Source organism: Rhinolophus ferrumequinum, chromosome 2 (assembly GCF_004115265.2).
Source record: "Rhinolophus ferrumequinum isolate MPI-CBG mRhiFer1 chromosome 2, mRhiFer1_v1.p, whole genome shotgun sequence".
Taxonomy (NCBI): Eukaryota; Metazoa; Chordata; class Mammalia; order Chiroptera; family Rhinolophidae; genus Rhinolophus; species Rhinolophus ferrumequinum.
Window position 1 is genome coordinate 107,682,169 of NC_046285.1, and position 14,705 is coordinate 107,696,873.

Sequence of the window (14,705 nt, forward strand, 5' to 3'; positions counted from 1 at the left end):
AGGCCTCTGCCCGGTGTAAGGTCGGGGGCATTGGGCAGGGAGGGAGGAGCTGAGCGAGCGTGGGCCCCAAGGATGCATCCTGCACACCCACCAGCTGCAGTGCCCGGGGCGGCAGCCAGGCTGCAGAGGCACGATCGCCCCACTGAACATGGGGTCTCCCGTGGGTGCGGCCTTGGGGAGGAGACAGGACACGTGCCAGCACTGCTTGGGATTTCTGATCTAACCCTATGCTCACTGCATTCCTGGATAAACTGAGGCCACAGACGACATCTCTGCAGAGGAGAGGCACCTTCCGCTGCCCACACTGGTGATTAGGGACCCAAGGTCATGTCCCTAAGGCCTGTGACGCACTTGCCAGCAGTCGAGGCCCCGCCAGAAACACACAGAAACAGCGTGCTCTTTGTAAAGAGCGTCATAAATATATTTCGGTACAGACAGAGCATAATAAATAGATGGAACGAGATATGCCGAACGCATCAGGCCTGCTCCCCACCTGGGCTTGGACGGGCGCACTGGCCAGGCCTCGACGCCCCGCAGCCTTTGAGGTAAACAATTGTATGAACTTTTCCTTTAAAGCAAATTCCCTACAGGGCAGCTCTGGGCTCTGCCCTAACGCCCATGAGCCGCTGTGTCCAGCTACAATGGCCATCAGGGCAGAGAGGTGACGTCCCCTACTGGACAAGGGCCAAGGACGGCTCTGGAAGCCAAGCTGCCCCAGCTTGTCCCTCCAGAGGTTCCGGGGCTTCTTGGGCGGCATTCTGGGTAGAGCCGGCAGGTGGTGTCCCTGGGGACCCAGGGCCTGTCAGCCCGTCCTGAGCCTCAGCACCCGGGAGAGGGGTTCCTTGGCGCTGGAGTAGACGAGGTAGGAGCCGGCCGCGGTGCGGAAGGCTTCCCAGTCCCTGCAGCCGAAGGTTGGGAGGCTGTGCACAGCCACGAAGCCTTCGTACCCCTGCCACCTGCGGGAGAGACACATCAGCCTTGGGGACGAGCACGCGGGGAAGGCTTGTACCTGCTGCTCGCAAGGAGGGGAGAAGCTGCCTGCACGTCTGGGCTGCTCCCCCACCCCAAGGCCCCCATCCCACCCTTCTGTGCTCCTCTCCCCTGGGCTTGGCATGGAGGGGCCTCGCGGCCCCAGCTGCACAAGCTGCCCCGTTATAATCAGAGCTGGGCCAGGAACCTGCAAAGAGGGAAACTGAGGCCCGAGGTTCGCCCTGTCCACGACTCTGCAGCTCCTCATATCCACCCAGGATCCTGCCCCCAGCCCAGAGTGCCCTCGGGGCAGCCCCAAAGGGAGGGGTGGGGGTAGGAAGGGGTCCTGGCGGTTCAGTGGGTTAACTGCAGGGCCAAGCGGATGTCCTCCCACACGTGCTCAAACACACACTGCCCCACATGGGACACAGCACCCCAAGCGGCTCCCCACACACTGCTCTGTGGATCCAGCACCCCAGTTCGGATCTGGAACCCGGTCGTGGTTCTGACAGCTGCAGGGTCAGCGGTTTCTGGGTTTTGCCTTCAAAAGGGATTTATGGACAGGTGGTTCCATTTTCCTAAAGTGGAATCCCCACAGCAGGACGCCTGGATCAAAGGCACAAGTAGCTCCAATTTTAACATTTTTCTAGACCACTTTCTGAAAAGGCTGGAGTGATTCCTGTCCAGATGAGAAAGGGCCGTCCCCCTCCCCAATTCCATGCACCGCTTCCAAATGGATGGAGGAAAGAAAATGGGTCATCCTTGCGCTTTGAGAAAAACAACTTCTAATCTGTTTATTCACATTTTTCATTTCTTCTTCTGAAAATGCCTGCTCATATCTTTTGACAATTTTCCCAAGTTGAAAAAAAATCTTTTATTACTTTGTAGGGGTTCCTTTTCGATCGTGTGTGGTAAACAGTTTGTGTTTTCATTTTGAATAGGATGTCTTTTTCCATTTAAAACGTTGAAATTTAGGTCGTCAGCCTGATGACCTATTTTCAGCCTTATTTAAGATTTCCACATCTTCTTGTGTAACTTTGAGGTTATACAAAATCATCTTAACTTTTTACATTTAGATTTTAATCCTTATTTAGTTTTGTAGAAAACATGAAGCAGGGTTATAGCTTCATTTTCTTCCAGATGGACAGAAAATTATATGAAATTATTTTATTAAGTAGTCCATACTTTTTTCATTGAATTGAAATACAACATTTATCACGTTAAATGACCGTAAACTGTTGGCTTTCTCCTAGACTGTATTCTATTTCACCTATAGATTTATTTCTGATGAAAGTCACTTTGCTTTATTTACATGCTGTCAGGACCTCCTTCACTATTCTTCCTTTTCAAATTTTCTTGGCTATCTTTGAAAATGTATTCTTCCTCATGAATTTTAAAATTTGTCATGTTGGAAACCTCTACAGAAGTAAATTAGAAAGTCTAAAGAAAACTGATGGTTTTTCTAGTAAAACATGGATGACCAAAATTGTCTTAAGAAGAGATGGAAAACCTGATTAAACCAATAGCCATGGGGGAAATTGGACAAGCTGTTTCCGAAACACTATTAGGAAGGGACCAGGCCCAGATGGCATTATAACCGAATTTAACCTAATCGTAAAGAAAATAGATAAATCAATTTTACTATTGAAACTATCCCAGCCGACAGGGATAGGTAGAAAACTGCAGCCTGTATCTACCGGGGGTGCCAAAAAAGTGTATATATATGACTTGTACTCATCTTCCATTATCAGTATATAATATTACAATTTTAATAGTGTTTTCCTTTTTCAAATGTATATATATATATATATATATATATATATTTTTTTTGGCACCCTCTGTATTAAGTTATGCTTTATATCGAACTAGATAAAGAAAGGTAAGGCCCCAAAAGAAAACCACAGAGAACTTCATTTTCCATTAAAGATGCAAAAATCTTGACCATATATGATTGGCAGCCAGTGGTATATTAAGTAATTACACATCCAGCGGCTTTAGTCCCTGGAATTCGACGAAACCTCTCACAAATCATTACCCAACAGAGTAACAGAGACCCAGGGGCCACGTCCTGCACTAGGAACTCCACAGGGAACCACAGGATGGCACACGACTGCTCACGTCCCGTCAGGCCATGTGACGCTCAGCTTGCTCTCATTAAATCATCAAGGCAGCTCTGTTGGCCTTTGGCAGAACTAGTCAAGGTTGTTTTGGAATTTCTAGCTGATTAAGAAAACTAGGGCCGGCCAGGTGGCTCAGGCGGTTGGAGCTCCGTGCGCCTAATGTCGAAGGCTGCCGGTTCGATTCCCACATGGGCCAGTGGGCTCTCAACCACAAAGTTGCCGGTTCAACTCCCACAAGGGATGGTGGGCTGCACCCCCTGCAACTAACAATGGCAACTGGACCTGGAGCTGAGCTGCATCCTCCACAAGTAAGACTGAAAGGACAACAACTTGACTTGGAAAAAGTCCTGGAAGTACACACTGTTCCCCAATAAAGTCCTGTTCCCCTTCCCCAATAAAATCTTTTCAAAAAAAGGGGGGGCAGCCTCAAAAAAAGAAAAAAGAAAACTAGATAAACAGTAAAGAGATTTAAAGTAAAGAGGCGAAGGTGCTTTTATTCGCAGAGGCAGTGATATTCTTATACCCTCCCACAAACTGCTTCAGAAAACTATCAGAACTGATAAGATCATTTTGTCAGGTGGCTAGACACAAAAATCAATTGTCACAAGAAGCAGCTGGCAATGAAAATGAAAGGCTCCAGGCGTTGTGCTTACAATAGGGAGAAACCCCCGAGGTGAATTTGACAAGGGTGCCACAGTGAGGACACTAAACTGTCCCGATGGAGGAGAGACCTATCAGCTTCCCGGAGGGAACTTAGAGAGTAAAGTGTCAACAACTCTCAAATTACTGTGTCCACATACTACCTCCCGGCCAGACTCCAACTCCTGAACAGCAGCCTGACCACTGGTCCCCTGGCTACCCCAGGGGCAGGACCCACATGTGGCCAGCCCGCAGGTGCGCCCGGCAACCCCCCGGGCCCGAGGTTTTGACTCACTCTGAGCCTGGTCACCGGGCGGGGGAAGGTGGGCCCACCCGGGTGAAGCAGGTGGGGAGGAAGGGTTAGGCCTTCGCAGCACTTTACCTGTAAATAATACTGTTTACCAAGAAGGTATTTCCATCGAAGGAGTTGGCCACCACCAGGAAGTAATCTTCTCCCACTGAGAAAAACTCCCAGTCCAGAGCACTGTGGGAGCAGGGGACAGGGTTAGGGGGCGGGCGTTAGCACAGGAGGGAGCCCTTGGCTCCACCAGGGCTCAGGGCTGGCTTCCAGCCAATTCTCCTAATCCCCAAATCTGAGGAGGGCGATTTTCTCAGCCACACAGGGAGTTGGTCTATTCCAGGGAAATGCAAGTAGTGGTTCACTTAAAAACAATTGTTTCAAGTTTATAACTGTGGTAAAACATGTATAATATAAAAGGTAACCTTTTTTGAATGCACAGTCCAGTGCTAACGTTGTCATTACTGCACAACCATCACCACATCGTCTCCAGAACTTTCCATCTCCCCAAACGAAACTCCGTCCCCATTCAACACGAGCTCCCCATCCCCCCACCAGCACCTGGCCCCCACCATCCACTTCCTGTCTCTGAGTTTGCCTCGTCGGGCAGCTCCCGTCAGTGGAACCACACAGTATTGGTCATTTGTGACGTATTTCACACGAGGCTATGTCACTCAGCGAATGCCCTCCAGATCCATCCATGGAGGAGCAGGTGTCAGAATGTCCTTCCCCTTGAGGGCTGAGTGATGTCCCACTGTGTGCAGGGACCCCCTCTGCTTCTCCCTCCTCCATCCTCGGATACCTGGGTAGCAAGTGTGGATGGTGCCGCTCTGAAATGGGTGCAAAGTCTTTCACTGGGAAGAGGTGGCAACAACCAGAGAGCAGTCCCCAGCTCAGGGTCGCTCCCTGAGGGCTCGCAGCACCCTGGAGGCGGGACCTTGAGGACATGGGCAGTGAGGTCACCCGTTTGCCCCCAGTTCCTCCCCAGACACTGGTCAGGGGCTGACACAGACACACTCTCCTCCACTTGGAAGTTTTGTTCCTTGTTGCAACCCAACACGCTGGGTTCTGTCTTAGACAAGTACCCTGGATTTGCTAAGGGGGCGTTTGTGCTCAGAGACGCTCAGTTCGAGGGATCTGACTAGTGGCTCCTGGAAGAACTCCCCAGAACCCTGTCCCTCAAGGAGGCCCCTCTGGGCCGTCAGCCCATGGCCCCCTCATTGCCTCTCTGATGACTGCAGGTCCTGTGCCCACTTTACAGATGAGAAAACAGAGACCAAAGCCACACAGCTAGCAGGATTTCCTCAGATGCGAAGGCCAGGCCAGTGCATCTGCATCTGGTAGCCTCAGGGCTGTGGCCTGCCAGGTGGCAGAAGGCCACCCTGGGTTCCTTCCCTGTGGGGAACTGACGTGCTGGCCTAGAGCAGGGTGCTCAGACAGGACCCCAGGAATGAGGGACCCAGGAGGTACCTGGGGACACGAAGGGGCAGGCCGAGGCCAGCAGGGCTTTGGGGCCCCTCACTCCTTCCTTCTTCCGTTGGCCAGACGTCTTGGGCTGCTTCCAGCCATGGCCAGTTATGATTCAGCTCTAAAGAGGTGGCCACAACCGTGGTCAGTGAGGAACGGCCTGTGAGGGGCAGCTGTGGGCGGTGGGACAGCGTGTGGTTCCACGTGCGTCATGCCTCCAGTTGTAACTGGCTTCTGAAAGCAAGGCCGTGGACAAGATGCAAACCGCAGTTCTGACTCCGCTGCCTGAAATCAGAGGCCGGCCTGGCTTAGCGCAGAAGGGAGACGGGGTGCAGAGTGGCCACGTTCTTCCTTGAAGTGGCATAATGGTGGTGGCCCTGACAGTAATCTGAGGTATACTTTTATCCTCAGAACCACACCATGTGGCCAAAAGGTGGAAACGACCCACACGTCCATCAGCAGACAGCTGGGTGAATGAGATGTGGTGTATCTGGATGACGCATATCCTTTGGCCGAACAAGGAGTGACGCAATGACATGTACACAGCTGGAGGGACCTTGGAAACGTGATGCTGAGGGAAAGAGGCCACAGGGTACATATCCCTTCATAGGAACGTCCATCATAGGGACATCCAGCAGGACAGGAGGCCGACGGTGGTGCCAGGGGCTTGGGGTGTGGGGAAGGGGCTAAAGGAAGGGGCTTTCTTTTTAAGGCGACGGAAGCTCTAAAGTTAGCTACGGGGATGGTTTCACATATCTGTGACTTTAATACATCACTGAATTGTAACCAACCAACCAACCACACCATTTGAGAGCCATGAGAGCCCAGATGACAAAGCCACAGAACCACTGAGCTGGCCCTGGAGAAGGTTTGCAACACAGGCCACACCACACCTCCAAGGGCTGCAGGCAGCGATCTGCACCGCGGACCGAGCATGAGGTGGGGAGGAGGCAAGGAGCTGATGTGACGCTGTGCCCAACCCCCCTCGCCTGCCCGTTTAAGCAGCCACCGGCCTCAGCCACTGACCTGCAGGTGGTGATCTCCTGGAACTTGACAAACATCTGTGCGCTGACATTCAGCTCGTAGATGACAGAGTTGATGACATAGGAGTCGTTTTGCACTTGCATTTCCACGTCGTAGCTGTGACTGTTGGCGACCGCGAGGAAAATCCTGTCTCCGATGCGGAAAACTTCCCAGTCCGCGGCACCGAACGTCTGGGGGGCGAAGGCGTTGCAGAGAGCACGTGTGAAAAGAGACCCGCAGAAATGGCCAAGTGGCGCCAGAGGCACCATCTGACTCCCACACACGGTGGTGCAGCCACGGGTGCCCCCAGCCCAGATGGCGGGGGCTCACTTTCCCATCCACCACTACTGCCCTTTATGCACCTGAGTGCCAACTGTGCCTCTCCCTGAACTGTGCCAGCTGCAGTGACTGCTTCTTAGTCCTCAGTGCCACCCACTTCCCCACACCCCAGTGCTGTCCATCCTGTGAGGTCCAGCTGCCACAACACCTCTTCCAGGGAGCCCTCCCTGCTTTCTCCATTCTGGCTCTGGACTCCGAAGCAACCCCTAGGTGGCTCCGTGTTTCTTACTATGTGCTATCTCTGCCTGAGGTTCTCCTTTGGCTCCTTCGACAGTCCCATCTCTGAGCTCCTGTGCACGCTGTCCCTGCGTATATCACTTGTCACCCTTAAGGGTGAGGTGTGCAGGGCAGGACTGGACTTCTGCACAGATGGCCAGCTGCAGAGGCTTTGCCTCAGACCTCAAGCTGCACGAGTGGATTTGCATGTGAAGCCCACATCCTGTTCATGTCCAGTTTATGGCCAGCATCTCGGGGTAATGGTGGTGTGTGTGCATAGAGAGGGAGAGGACCGGAGAAAGCCAGACCTAGGCCCTGGCCTGAGCCCTGAGGAGAGAGGGGGAGGACAGAAACGAAAGGAGACGTTTTCCTGGGAAAACAAGGGGCAGGTGCAGGCAGAGGTTGGGCAGGTGACCACACAGGACGACAGGCCACAGTGGGAGAGGGAGAACGTGGCAGCCCCTTGTCGCAGGGGCCTGTGGCTGACACAAGAGTGTGCAAACGCTCTTGGGGGCCGCGGACCACAGCCTGTGGGGGCAGCTGGTGTCTCAGTTCCTACTTGAGCAGAGGGGGGTTGAGCTGACTCCTTCTGTCCCCCCAGGCTGGTGAGGGCAGCAGAAGCATTTGAAATTGTCTTTAGATATTTAGCCTCCTGACTTTCTGTCAGGCTGAGCTGCAATTGTATGCTCTGGATGGTTAAACACAGCACCCAAAGGTTCTGGAGAAGGGCCGAGAGCAGGCAGAACATGGTTGGGAGGTGGATGACGTGACCCTCAACATGTGCTTATCTGACGTCTCCTCTGAGGACGCTCCCTGTCCCTGGCACGCCAGTCACCCACTTGCACGTCATTTCCATGCTTTTAAATTCAGGGTGTGCCGCCTGGCCCATCTGCTTGGCCCCTGCCTGTCTGGGGGCCTGGCTGGTGGGTGGCAGGTATTAGAAAGAAAAAAAAGTCTGGCCAGACTTGGCGGTGTTTTCTCCATGCCCAGCAGAGGGCGCCATTGCCCCCCAGTCCAGCGGGCCTGTCTGCTGGCTGAGAACATTCCTGGGGGGCCCCTAAACCTGGGCTCAGAGCCAGGGCCCTAGAAACAGGTGTGGACCCGTCCTGGGGAGCGGAAACAAGTCAGTTTAAGCTAAAAGTAAGACACTAGGACAAGGACACCTGGCGGTCACTGTCCCCTCACTGGAGCCAGAAGCTTGGCTGAGGCCTGGATTAGCGTGTCCTCTCCTCACACATCCTGCCCCCAGGGCCACCCCACAACTTCTGAGTGGGCTCAGAGACACTGGGGGGCGAGGGACCTTCAGCACCCTCTGCTCTGTGACCGCTTCACAGAGGATGAAGATCCATGCGGTACGGAGAGTTACACACATGCCAGCTGTAACTTGGCAGAAACCAAACAGGAGATATCAGACTGTTAGATCACGGGCTCCTCAGACCCATGCTGGGCAAACCCCGTCAGTGGGAAACCAAACACATGTGCACACACGTAAGTGCACACACCTACGTGACACATGTAAACGCACGTCTGCATGCATACATGTAAATGCACACAGCTGCGTGCACACATGTGCATACACATGGACATACCTGTGTGCACACTCATGCACACACACACACCTCACATGCACATGTGCACACGGGCACGCCCTCACAGTGCAGGAACAAGCAGCTGTCTGAGAGGGCCTCTTCAGATCGTCAGAGTTTCCTTCAGCTCTGAGTTACTCGATTCTAAGACTGCTCACTTATCCTGAGCCCCAGCATGGAGGGCGAACAGATGGGGGCTGTGGAGGGAGCACTAGGAGAAGAGTCCCGAGGTGGGAAGGAGGGAGCAGAACGTGGCCAGCGCCACTTAGGTCTGGATGGAGGAGGGTCCAGGAGAGCCTGGCGCAGGGGCTGTCATCCTACCTCTGCTCTGTGTGCTCGGCCAGGTCAGGGTCCTGAGACAGCAAATACAGGCCCCTCCATTCCACGCGAATTCCAGAGAAACAAGGATTTTTCTGTCTATGTATCCCATGCAATACTCGGGGCATGCTTTTACTAAAAAGCTATTCATTGTTTCTGTGAAATTCAAATTGAACCGGGTATCCTGTATTTTATCTGTCCCCAGGCTGGCAGAGACCTGAATGGGGCCTCGCTGGGTCACCGTCACTGGCTGTCAATGACCCCTCGTCCCCACACCAGGCTGCCAGAAGCCCCAGAGAGTGGGGCCAACACCTGTGCCCTCAGCCAGAGGCCGGGCTCCTCCCACTGGGAGCTGAGAGGGTAGAGAGTCTGCAGCAGCCTGGGCAGGGGGTGTATGGGCCTGGGGCCTGTTGTCAGGCCACTCCTGGGTTCTAAGCGCATTAGGACTCACTCGGGGGAGAAGAAATCCCCACATCAAACGGCCTTGCCAAACCCTGCCTGGCACCAGAGCCCAGGCGGCCAGGCACCTGCTGGGCTGGGCAGGCCCTCCCCTCCTTCCCTCCTTCCGAGTGGAATTCCCCTGGAGCTCTGCCCTGCCAGCCGTGGCATAGTGCCAGGGGCTCAGGAGCACCTTGTGGGGATGATGGTGTGGCCAGAAGCACCTGGAGCTGCTGACAACCTTCCTCGAGGGTGGGGGGCCCCCGATGATCAGCGGATCAGTGTGGGCAAGGAGGCCCTTGGGTCCTGGCTTTGATGGAACAAGAATCAGGCCTGGAAGTGCTGGGGCGAGGGAGGGGGAGGCTGGGGCACTGCCCCACGGAAGGCAGGTGGCCCCCAAACGACCCTAGGGGTTGCTGCCGTCCTCACTGCAGGCAGTTGGCTAAGGTGGGTGAGGCTCCTGTCCCAGGAGGCTGCAGAGAGCAGCACACTTCCCAGCCGACTACGGGGTACCCCTCCGAGCTGCCCCCACCCAGCAGCCCCTCCAAACCGTGCCCCTCCCCCGCCGGCCTGGACCACTGGCAGCTGCCACCTCACACAACAAGCAGAGGTCACTGGAGGCAGAGGCCTGTCCTCTGAGCACCTGGGCAGGTCACGCTGGGCAGCGCCGACCATGACGTGGCCTCCACACCACCCCCTTACAGATGGGGATCTCCACCCAGCTTTCTTGCCTTTCTTTGCATTTGTTTCTGGACGTTTACACGTGGTGGAGACTTTCCAACAAGCCTGCAGCTACCACGCCACCCGCACACCGCCGGCCACTCAGCCGCACCACCAGGCGTCCCCTCCTCACTGACCCGCTCCTGGGGCCCCTGGGCACACAGCCGCCCTCCTGCCCCAGGCCCCCGCCGTGCTATTCTATTTGCCGTGCTAGGTCATTTCTGCCAGCGGCACATCCATCAGCCTAGCCTCCCAGGCCACAAACCCGAACCGAGAACCTTGGTCAGCGGCTCCCCTCTCCCGTCCCTTATCCACCCCTCCTCACCCCCATCCCCTCCATTTGATGACATGACCACAGCCCCACAGCTGTCACTCAGGGAGCAAAAACCCCAGCAGCTAAAGTCTGGGTCTCCGTGGACGGAGCCACTCCCTCCTGGACACACCCAGCTCGGGCCGCCTTTGGTCCAAGAGGGAGAAGACAAGCGGTAGAAGCCCGGGTGTCTGCCACCTGGAGAGGGTTCTAGGATTCCTGGTGGGAGAGGTGGGGAGAGCCAGGGGGCAGGGCAGAGGCACGTGTCGCTGGGTGGGCAGCCGGCCTCCCACTGCCACTGGGGCCTGGATTCCTTGTGATCTGTGCAAACAGCTTTGCAAACACCCACCCGAACCTCAGCTGGCCGAGCACTCAGAAAGGACTCCCTTTGCTGGCAGCCCCTGTCCCGGCACACGCTCTCTGAGCACCCCGCCCCTCCTGCTCCAATGCTCACGGTCAGGAAAGATGTTGCAAAACTCCAAACTAAACAGTAAACACATTGGGGCATGTCCGGGGACGAAAGCACTTAAACACAATAGGAAAATGCTGGCAAACCATGAAAGTGGAATTTGGTGGGTTTCAGGCATTACCGAGGTGTAAAGAGATGTGGCTTTTACAAGAAGGCGGCCTCCAGGCAGGGCCTTCCCTGGCCCCCTGAGTCCTGGCCCTGGGGCTGGAGAGGCGCTGTGTCACGGCCCCTGCGCGTCTGCTACTGGGGCTCCTTGCAGGCCCCTTGGCTCTCCTGAGGGTCACGTAGCCTGGACTAGGCCTTGCTTTGGCTCAGCTGGCCTGTTTGTGCCCCTCTGCTTCTGGCCTCCCTTCTGAGGATGGCTGTGTGTCCAGGGCTTGGCACAGACTGGAGCCAGCTCTCAGATTCCGCCTGAAAATGCAAAGTGGCTGCCACCTTCCAGGCCGGCTTGTCTACCATCACTGACGTCACCCAGGATGGAGTCCTGTAACCACATTCCAGGACTGCCTCCCACCTGCCCCCAGAGCAGGTGAAGAAGAAGACCCAGGTGAGTCTGCTCAGCGAGGCTCAGCGTCTGTCCTGATGCTTTCTGATGAAGGGCCGGTAGCGTGGGCCACACACACAGGGAGGCGAGGAGGCAGCTCAATGTGTAAGCTCGTCCAAGGGCACAGGCTCATCCACCTGGATGGCACAGGCCTGGAGGAGGGACCGCAAGTGGGCACAAGGACACCTGTGGACAACTGGCCCTTCCACTCACCACCATTTGTCCCGGCCAGGTCCTCTCACTTCCTAGACTCAGTTTTCTCATCTGGTAAATGGGTCTCAGATGGATCACAAGCCAGCTGAATACGTGCAGCCACAGACCTCCCTCCAAAAATCTCTGTAAATGGCAGAAAGGCTTTTCAAGAAGGGGAACAAGAAAGGTTGCCACCAGTAGAAATTCCAGGGGTTCTGGCTGAGGCTGTTGGGAACGGAGAAAAGCATGTCCCGAGCCCAGGGCCATGGGGTTGTGCCTATTCGGGAGCAGCAGCCTGTCCGTGGCCTAGGGAGACCCTCTGCTTCCTGGAGGGCAGCGTTGGCATTCTCTCTTGATGCCCTGCATCCAGGATGAAGGTGTGAGGCCTCTACCCTCCTTCCACCACCCTCGCCCTTCTCCCTCCAAGCTGTTCCCTCCAGTGGTCCTGGCCACATCATAACATCATTCCCGCAGAGCCGAGGCCATGGCCAGGGTTGCTTCAACGGCAGGATGACCTCCGTGCTTTCCCAGGGCTCAAACAGACGCTCTGTGGGGCTCACTGCACATGTGGAACTGCTTTGCAACAAGTTCCCAGCTGCATCTTCCGAAACTCCTCCCTCCCTTCTTCTCTCTTCTTCCCTTTTTTGGGGACAAAGCATCCTGGCACATAGCCATGTCTTCCAGCTCCTCACAGGTTGCCCCCCGCCCCCCGGGAGCCCGTTCTCTCTCCTGCTCCCTGAAGCCGCTTCCTGTGATTGTCACGTCTTCAGGGCTCTCCTGGGGGTCCCACCCGAGTGTCTTTCCACTGCAGTCAGTGCTTCCATCACACCTTCAGGTGTCCAGCCCATGAGTGTCCATGGAGTCCCCGTCGTGTCCCGACACCCCCCCCCCTGGGTGCTCCCACCGAGCCCCCGGGGCTGATAGGCTCTAGAAGGGACACTGGTTCTCATTCTGGAGTCACCACCATCAATGGCTGGAGCCAGCACTTCCCGTTCTGGTTTCGCGCCCGGGTTGCCTCCCACGTCTGTCGCCCTCCAGGGGCTTCCCCACTTTCCCCAGTGCCTCATGCCGCTGGGCTGGATCAGGTGGCAGGTGCCCGCCAACGGGCGTCGAGCATACGTGAGCACACGCCCTCCCAGGCCGGGGAGTGAGAGCAGATCTCTGTCCTCTGTGTCCACAGGGTTCTTCACGGCAAGTTTCGTGTGGCTCTCATCCCCTAGGTGTCAGCGCCCTTTCTATCTGAAGGTTCATGTCCCGGAGATCTGAGGGTTTCTCTTCGGCAATTCCATTGCTCCCTTCTCCCCCTTCGCTCTTTCTAGAACTCTGGTTAGCCGGCGCTCAGATCTCCTGATGGAGTCTGTCTTTTCTTTCTGTTCTACACTCTAGAAGATTTCTTTACCTTTAATTTCCAGTCACGTTGGAGGGTCTTCTTGTCATGCCAGCAATCGCATTTTCATCTCCATGGACTCCTTCCTGTTCCTGGCATTCCGTACTTACCTCACGAGCTCGATATCCTCTTGGATAATTCCGAAGACAACCATGATTTTTAAACACTCTTGTTTCTAGAACTAGCTGTTTCTCCTATTGTGGGTACGTGATCTTTCCGCCGACTCCTCTGTGTTTCAGTCTCCTGTCTAGCACCCGGAGACCCTTAGTGGTCTGAGTCTGTTTAGTGGGAAGGATGGCAGGCTGCGCCCTGGGGACCTGGGGCCTCTGGCTGTGGCCCTTGATGACCCTCCTAAATTGGAAAGTGGGCGGTCAGCGGGGTGGCTCTTGCTCTCTCAGCACCTGCCTCCCACCCTCCCACGGGCACCCATAGGCCCTGGGCTGCCCCTCCTGCCAGCTCCTGTACCCTCTCCCTGGGCTTGTCCTAATGTCACTTGCCCAGGGAGCCGACCTGACATGCAGAGGAGCTCCTGGAGCCCTGAATTTGGCTTTGTCGGGGCTGCTCTGTGTGTGCTGTCGGAGGGTGTGGATAGCTGGACAGCCGTGCCCAGCCCTCAGCCGGCCTGGTGGCCCCAGTGCAATTCCAGTGACTGAGTGAAGGACATTAATGGCATGGTGTCCTCCGGGGGCCTGGCCAGCCCTTAGCGCTCATGCCCTCTGCTTCTTGCACTGCTCTCATTTCTCTTCGTGTGTGTGGGGCGCCAGGACTCCCGATTCCTCAACTTCAGCTTCCCCCTCTTGTTTGCAAACAAACATGCCACCTCCACCACGTGCCACCTCCAGACACATCTGTGTAGATGGTGCGGCTGGAATGTTCTGGATTGCTGTCAATCACTCCAGCACAAACCCCCCACCAGCCTCTCGGCAAATGCAGGACTGCTTAGCAAATGTGGCTGCCCTCCCCACTTCCCTGGAGACCCCACAGGAGGGGCGGTGGGTCCCCTGCTCTGCTCCCTCCTCCACCCATGACTGCCACCCTCGCCGGGGACAGGGACACTTGAGCAGTCGCTGTCTGAGGCTCAAGGGCCCTCAAAGCACTTTTGTTGGTGAAGGAGGGACACATAAGTGAGCAAAGGCATGTTCCAGAAGGATGTGAGGGAGGAAGGAGAGTCCTGTGGGTGTTGGCAGTGACGGCCTCTCCATCACGTGGAGACAGAGCTCCCCCCACTCTGTGAGGAGAATGGACGGCAGCCAGGCCCACCCGCGAGGCTGCAGTGGCCACACCCGCATCCCACCCAGCCTCCACGCTTCCCCTGCCCGGTCTCGTCACCCAGCCGGGGACACATGCAATTCACGGGGCATCTGGCGCCACCCCACATTACAAATGCTTCTGCAGCCTCCCCTCAAAGGCCCCACCAGCCAGCCCGTGGCCACTGGGACCAGCTGAGGACACTGAGGTCTGCAGGAGAGTGCTGCCTGGCTGCCCAGGGCAGGAGCAGAGGCAGGTCACACAGCGGGGCAGCCAGGACAGTGTGATGCCAGCGGGAGGACACAGCCAGGGCTCCCTCCCCTGCCTCACATTAGGGCTCCCCAGGCCCTTTCTGGGTAACAGGGGCTGCCGTCGGAGCCTTATACTGGGGAGGTGCCTGGGTGGAGGGCACGGGGTGGCAG

General features: G+C 56.0%; 1 protein-coding gene across 1 annotated transcript in view; it reads right to left on the bottom strand.

Moving 5' to 3' along the window:
- Positions 1-428: 428 nt before the first annotated feature.
- Positions 429-14,705, bottom strand: part of TSPEAR (thrombospondin type laminin G domain and EAR repeats) — a 115,211-nt gene continuing 100,934 nt past the window's right edge. Inside the window, exons 10-12 of the mRNA XM_033091318.1 lie at positions 6,520-6,707; positions 4,111-4,212; positions 429-956 (exon numbers count right to left, since the gene is read on the bottom strand). Coding sequence (XP_032947209.1) covers positions 803-956; positions 4,111-4,212; positions 6,520-6,707 — 444 coding nt within the window. The 3' untranslated portion in view covers positions 429-802. The remainder of the gene's footprint in view (positions 957-4,110; positions 4,213-6,519; positions 6,708-14,705) is intronic.